General features: G+C 43.9%; 1 protein-coding gene across 2 annotated transcripts in view; it reads right to left on the reverse strand.

The window, feature by feature from the left end:
• Positions 1–6086, reverse strand: part of CNX5 (co-factor for nitrate, reductase and xanthine dehydrogenase 5) — a 132846-nt gene extending 126760 nt beyond the window's left edge. The window contains exons 1-2 of one of the 2 annotated variants that reach the window (XM_087661203.1): positions 5744–6086; positions 5570–5662 (exon numbers count right to left, since the gene is read on the reverse strand). In XM_087661203.1, coding sequence (XP_087517329.1) covers positions 5570–5662; positions 5744–5957 — 307 coding nt within the window. In that variant the 5' untranslated portion in view covers positions 5958–6086. The remainder of the gene's footprint in view (positions 1–5569; positions 5663–5743) is intronic. The other variant, XM_087661204.1, reaches the window with a different exon arrangement.
• Between the last annotated feature and the right edge of the window lie 1466 nt (positions 6087–7552).

Genomic DNA, 7552 nt, shown 5'->3' on the forward strand with positions numbered 1-7552 from the left:
TGTGACGGCCCGCATGGTGAAAGGTGCCTCGTACATCTGCCACAACTTCTGCCATACTTCAGGAGATGTCCTACAGGAGGTAACCGCCGGTAAGACCGCTTTAGAAATACACCGAAGCAACGTCGAGTAAGCACGGGCATCGTCCGAGTCCCAAGTGAGCACCGCTTCCTCATGGTTGTCCTCATCAAAGTCTTCAGGAAGAGGAAAAGGACGGAGAGGTCGAGCAAGAGCTCCACAGACGATATACCATAGCCGCTTCTGCACAAACCAAGCTTTCATGACAGCACTCCATGTGAGATAATCAGGTCCATGTAACTTATCTTCACTTGAGGTGCACGGAGGGGCCATCTGGAGGAGGTAGAAAAGAGAAGTAGAAGAAAAGAAGGTCGTTTGGAGAGTGAGCACAGCCAAAACGCAACCAAAAACACCAAAAATAGTGAGTTCACATGCAATATAACCCAAAGGCTGACCAGAATAAGCCAAAAGCTGCTGCACAAAGTGAAAAAATCAGTCAAAAACTGCCAAAAACAGCAAAAACGGCCTGAATAATCAGAAAAACAGGCAAAAATAATGCTGTAAACAGCAAAACGCAAGCTGCAAACTGAATAAACAGGGGCTAAAGACTGTTGCCAGCAGTTTGATGAAGGAAACACGGGCAGCAAAGAGTGGAACAGCAGTAAACGCAAATCTGTCCAGAAAAACGCAAAACGCAAATGCTGAAACACTGTCGCCAGCAGCAAATCAGCAGTCGCCAGCAGGAAGGACAGCTGGCTGATCAGCAAGAAGGGTGTAAATCCTGAAATCAGCAAGAAAACACAGCACAAATAGGTTGCAGCCTGAAATCTGATACCATGTCAGAAGTGGTGCAGCAATGGAAGCGTAAAGAATATGCTGAAATAAATGCTGAAACACAAGACAGAAGAAAGAATGAACACAGTAGACAGATGAGAACTCAGATGTATGCTCGGGAAATGGAATCCATATCGAACACGAGACAGCAGCATACAACGGTGAGTCACTGGCTGCGTGGGCTCCTCAGCACCGGCTCCTCTCTCCCAGAATGATCTCCACTTATGGCTGAAGTACAAAAGACTGTGGAGGAGGAGCCCTATAAATAGCCACAAAAGTGGGGAGCATAAAATGCAGGTCGGCCAGCATTTAATGCTGGTCGGCCAGCAATAAATGCTAAAAATACATCATAAATGGCCACAAAAATGTGCCATAAAATACTGCATAAAATGCTACATAAAATGCCCAGCCTCTGCACACAGACTCACACCATGAGCTGACTAATATCGTTTCAAAACCTCGGCTTACATTCCACGTCCGCCTCTACCACACTGGGAGTTGGGCCTTCTGTCTCCACTCCTAGCACATTCTCATTCTCTATTCCATATTCACAACATGGTACCTCATTAGGGGGCATTCTCTATTCACAACACGGTGCCTCATTAAGGGGCATTCCACCTCCTAACACTGTCACCTATCCTTTTCCCCAAGCCATTCCGCACTATGGGACTTCGTTACAGGGAATTCCACCCTCTAACACAGTTCCCTCTACCTTTCCTTATGTAGGCATCTCTTTCCCTACCGGAATGGTTGTGATGGGCATCCCCCTCACTACCCCAAGCCACATATACCCCATGACCTCTCAAATGCAAGGATTTGCATCCTCTGCTTATGGTGCATCATCACACTTTCCATGGGTCACTCCAATGCAGGGATTTCCATCCTCTACTCCACATGTCCCTATCCCTCCATCGTGGGATACTCATGTGGCGACAATGCCCATGCCTAGTCATCCCATGCAAACATTTGGATCCATCATGCACACTTCTCGTATACCTAGTGGTGGGCATTCTCGGACCCATTCCCAAGTGTACTCCTTTCCACCACAATACCCATCCTATCCACCTTATCCAAGCACTACCACTCTTGTTGCATCGAGCACTACCACTGCTATTGCATCGGCCAAGAATGCCTTCACGAACACGACTCATTTCAACGATTCGAATTTCACTACTTGGTCGAACTATATGCAACAAGTGCTTGAATCTCAAGGTCTTTGGGACCTTGTTGTTGGTCTTGAGCCTATGCCTGATCCTCACCTAGCCCACCCTAATCACATCCATCAATGGAGAGCTCGCAATGCCCAACCAATGTCGAGTTGATGCACTGTTTGCTTCCTGAGTTTCACTCTCAGTTTATAACACTTCCCTCTTGCACTGGAACATTGGAGTCATCTCGTGGACCGCTATGCGGCTAGAGATCGTACTCGGCGTATGAACATTAACTTCAAGCTTCAAGAATTTTCCATTGAGGAAGGGGATCATTTGAAAGTCAAGTTGGCCAAATATTGGCGGTTGCTATAGCAGGGGTTTGCCACTACTAGCTCTCCGAAGTCGGAGGACAATCACCTCACATTCTTCTTGAACAGGTTGCCCAATAAATACTTTTATTGTATCCAGCACAATATCTCACTGCCTAGATTGCCAACCTTCTATGAATTTGAGAGTCAGTTATTGCGTTACACGAGGCTACGTGAACAAGTCTACAAGAAGTCCTCTACTCACATCTACTCAAAGGGGCAAGGGTTGATTGCCTCTTCTTCAAGCACAAAAACCACTAGTGATAAAAACTCACAAGATGCGAAGGCAAGCCAAAACAAGGGTAACACCACTTCCTCTAACGAAAACAAAGAACCTTGACCCCTTTGGCAACAAATTCCTAAGAAAAATAGGTTTTGCACTCACTGGTAAAGGTCGGGCCATGTGGACGAGGAGTGCCGTACCAAGGCCCAAGGTCTTCCTCCTAGAAAACCCTAGCAAACTACTACAACTACATAGTCTAGTGGGACTACTTCAACCCCATCTGCTCCTTCAACCCCCATGGTTGCTGGACATGTGGTACACAGACAATCTCAGTGGCCATCCTACTCTACTCCTAAGGGGTTGACTGATTGGTCTGCTAGTACCAATCCTATTGCACTTTATGCATCCATTCCCACGAACTCCACTGCACCTTCTAGGCCTTCTTCCCCACCTCGTCGTATGCAATGGTGGCCCCACACTTAGCCTTTCATTTTCAATTGTTCCACTACATTTACACACACATACACATTTGCATTATTGCACTCGTTCATTTAGTTCATTTTTCATTTCAACTTTATTTTTCTTTTTAGAGCATCTCACTATTGACCTCCATGATTGCAAATCTTACTCTTTTGTAGACTTTGTTTTCAGTGCAGTGCTAACATACAGGTCTGTCTAGTCCTACCTAGGCTAGAGACATGGGATGCGCACCGTTCCATTCATGGTTTCATCTTTCTACGAGTTTTACTCTTCTACCAGCATGCGTACAACATCTCTCTTGATGCTATCATGGCAGTGACTTCTACCTCACTCTTCCAGTCCAAATGGTTCTTCTCATCATGGTTCTCAGCATCACATGAAGACCCACATTTGGCTCCTCTTCCTCCTTCGGCGTCGCCATTCCAAGTTAAGAGGGGGTTCCTACCCTTCTTGGTATTCTACAGGTTTCCGCCCTTGTCTTCGACATCGGCATTCCCCCCTATTGTACCTTCACCCTTTGCATTGCATGATTTCATCATCTTTGTACTAGGGTTCTTAGCAAGTGAACAATTTCCCCACGAGGAACACTCTCCAAGTGGCACCTGCTGCATAAGCATTTCACAGCATGTAGCATACTCATTGTGCAAGGCACCACTAGATGGATCCTAAGCTATTTTCACCAGTAGTTTGTCCACCACACCACCATTACTTCCTCACCATTCCCTCGTCATCAACATCCTCGAGTGGATGGGTAGCTTGTCTATTTTGTGATGGGTTAGGCCTAGCCATCCCTTCTCATTCTCCGGTCTTCTACTCAATTGACCACAAACCATCTCTCACTTTTTTAAAAAACAAACAAAACAAAACAAAATCAACGTTCATTGTAGTTCCATCCGCCTTTGTAGGGCTTGGTAGGCCACTGGGCAGCCGACATACACCCTTTGTCCAATGCCTTGTCCTCTCTAGGGTGACTACTTAGGCTCCCTTGGTAAGATAACCATCGCCTCTATAGTCTAGGTAGGCCACTCGGCAACTACCATGCACCCTTTGTTCGATGCCCTAGCTCTTTTGGGATGGGACACCTTACGCAAAATGAGTTGGCATTCCTTTCTTAACCTATTTTGGACCTAAGAGAATATGTTGAGCTAAGAAATGCATTCCATACTAATTAGCCACTTAAACAACCCCAAAATAAGCTTAATTTAATGAAAATCCTAAAACATGGAGCAATTCAAGACAATTCAGTGAAACCCTAATTTGGGAGGGTCCATCCTCATCTATAAATAGACAAGCTACCCCCATTTAGTCTCCTCTTCTATGCAGGTTTCTCACCCTTCAATGCAAATTTCAGTCATCAATCCACACACACATGGCTGTCCAGTCTTCGTGACTACTACCATCACCTCATTTTACTATTGCATTCTACTGCGGCATTCTACTGCTACCTTGTGCTGCTTCACCCACATCATCAAGCATCATCCTCTGCAGTCGCCTCAATCTCCTCACACTCTGATGATTAGTGTTTGATATTTCTCTCACTCCATCACTCCAACTGGTGTTCAATTGCCATCTCCCAAGTATGATGTCTTCTACACCAACTTACTTAGCTTCAAGGTTTGGGAGACTCCTCTATGGGAAAAGCTAGCTCCACTTGTTTTGGAGCACGAAGAGTAACTCAAGGAGATTGGTACTAGTGGATCTAGCCTTACTAAGGCTTTTATAACATGTTGGGGGGGGGGGGGAAACAAGGAGGAGAGAAGGTGAAGAAAAAGAAGAAGCAGGCAACAACATTTGGAGTCTTCCTCAAGCTTTGATGTAGATTAAGAGAAGCTTAAATGCCCATATTGTGGAAACGGTATCATCCCAAGGAGAAATGCTGAAAGGAATATTCTCACCTTCATCCGAGAGCAAAGGATAGAGCTAAAATATCTAAGTCTTCCTCTGCTTCTACACCATCCCATGAGTCGGTATTCCTTCACATCCATGAGATGGAGGAGCCTTCTTAATTACCTTTATGAATCAAAACCCGTGTTTCACAAGGTGGAGATCCCAATGCTCAAGAGTTGATGCCACACTACATTGCTGGGTGGGCCATCTACAAGTGATCGATCCCCAATGTCTACATGATAGCTAGCCATACTAGATACGTTCAATTTAAACTTATGGCATAATATTGAGAGAAATGGATGCCTAAAACTTTAGGATTTCAAAAATATTACAAATGTTTCCAAGAGCGCATTTTAGAACCACTGATGCTAGGCCGAAGCTAGCCGAGAGGAGATGATATGCAGGCTACTAAGAAGCTTACAACATCACGTCTTCTACCTCAGTATGCTCAACTGAAATAAAACTCATGACCTCTCCAATATCGCAACCTTCCCAATAAACAAAATGTGTCTACGTTTTGGGGCCATCAATCAAGTTGGTGAATGATGGTCTCTAGTTATCATTTTCCTCCAGAAAGATAGCGTCAGTGTTGCTTGAGCATGGATGCATACCGATTCCAGAAGCAGCCAGGTAAATTGCGGCTGGGGAACCAAGGCCACCGGCTCCTATCACCAAAACCGAAGACTTGGAGAGGTTCATCTGTCCTGATGATTAACATAATCCATATTTCAGTGTCTTAACATTGAAACAAAGCTCCAGGAAAATGCCGGGGATGAGAAACTTGCCCTGTACACCGAATGCTGGCACAAGTAGCTGCCGGCTATATCTACGAATCATGTCAGAGGTTAAGGTGCCACCCGAGATCCAGCCAAGGGAAGGGCAGGGCCCTTTGTCGTCTCCATCTGCAGAACGCACTTCCTGCCGCAGACGAGCATTCTCGAGCCTGAGCTGGCGCAATTCCTCCTCCAACTCAGCTGCAAGTTCGCCCTTGTCTACCATGGTCTTCGTACGGGACTGCTATTTTGTTTTATCACGCCTGCCATTTGGAGTTAAGAAAGCGTTTTCAACTTCATCCCATCGATACGGTATCACTCAACCGGCCTCCATATATCAAACCAATAAACGTTAAATCATAACACATGAAACTATTTTATGAGCTAAATCACTTCTCGGTATGTTAACACGAAACTTTTTTATGAGGAAAGCGAAGTTGTCATGCGTTTCCCTTTCTAAAAACCCCCCCGCCCCCCCCTCTCTCTCTCTTATTTTTTACTTTCCAATCTCCTTACCTCCTCTCTCTCTTCTCTTCACTCTCTATCTCTAAATTTATCTTTCCTCTCTCTCCCATAGACAGAAAACCTCCTCTCTCTCTTCTCTTCACTATCTCTCTCTCTAAATTTATCTTTCCTCTCCCATATTCTTCTGTCTAAAAAAATTTCCTCTCGTTTTTCTCTCCTTCTCTAATTTTTCTCTCTCCTTTTCTCTTTTTCTCTCTCTAAATTACTCTCCAAAAAGTAGAATTGCAAGTTGAAATTGTAGATAATATAGCGAAATTGGATACAACATGGAAATGTTAAGAAAGCACATTAATACATGCATAAGAACCAAAGACAAAGAAATTCCTAAGCTACTCTCAACTAGATGCTTACAAGAAAGGCATAGCAGCATAGAAGGAGAAACTTGATACACAAAAGCCATTGCCAATGGTAGCGGAATTGGAAAAAGAGATGGAGTGCCTTAAGAAGGATATGCACACATGGACTGATATAGTTGAAGGGGCAAGAAAGAAGGTAGAAACAATTAAACATGTCACTAAAGAAAATGCTTAATGCATTGAAGTTGCAAAGAAGAACAAAGGAGGGATACACAAAAGCCATCGCCAATGGTAGCCGAATTGAAAAAAGAGATGGAGTGCCTTTAGAAAGATATGCATACATGGGCCGATATTGTTGAAGGGGCAAGAAAGAAGATAGAAACAATTAAACATGTCACTACAGAAAATACTCAATGCATTGAAGTCACAGATAAGAACAAAGGAGGGCATATAAGCAAAGTGAAAGTGATGAATGCTACCATGGAAGAAGAAGCAAGCTAGAAAATCCAAGCACTTAGAAATCGTGTCATAGGATGGGCTAAAAATACCACCCCACAAGAAGTCATGATAATAGATGAGGTGTCAAATTGTATTAATAGAGAAGCCTAGCTAGAGTGCTAATACTTATGCTATTATATGTCGATGATATTGTACTCATTTCAAACTCACCAAATAGCATACACTGTCACTTGGATGCACTATATACTTTTTGCAAAGATAGAGATATCATGGTGAATCTTGGAAAAACCAAAGTCATGGTATTCAGCACCTAGCAACATGGGTGACTTGATATATGTATCAATTCATATTTGGTGGAGATGTAGTGGAGCATGTAAGAGAATATGTATACCTAGGAGTTGCTTTCTATGGACTCAAATTTTCACTAGGGAAGTAGTCGAGATTTTCACTAAGGGGAGATGTAGTGGAGTATGTGAGAGAATATGAATACATGGAAGTCACTTTCTATGGACTGAGATTTTCACTGAGGGAGATAGTCGAG

Source organism: Lygodium microphyllum, chromosome 21 (assembly GCF_053477565.2).
Source record: "Lygodium microphyllum isolate KBCC chromosome 21, Lygodium_microphyllum_v1.1.10, whole genome shotgun sequence".
Classification (NCBI taxonomy): Eukaryota; Viridiplantae; Streptophyta; class Polypodiopsida; order Schizaeales; family Lygodiaceae; genus Lygodium; species Lygodium microphyllum.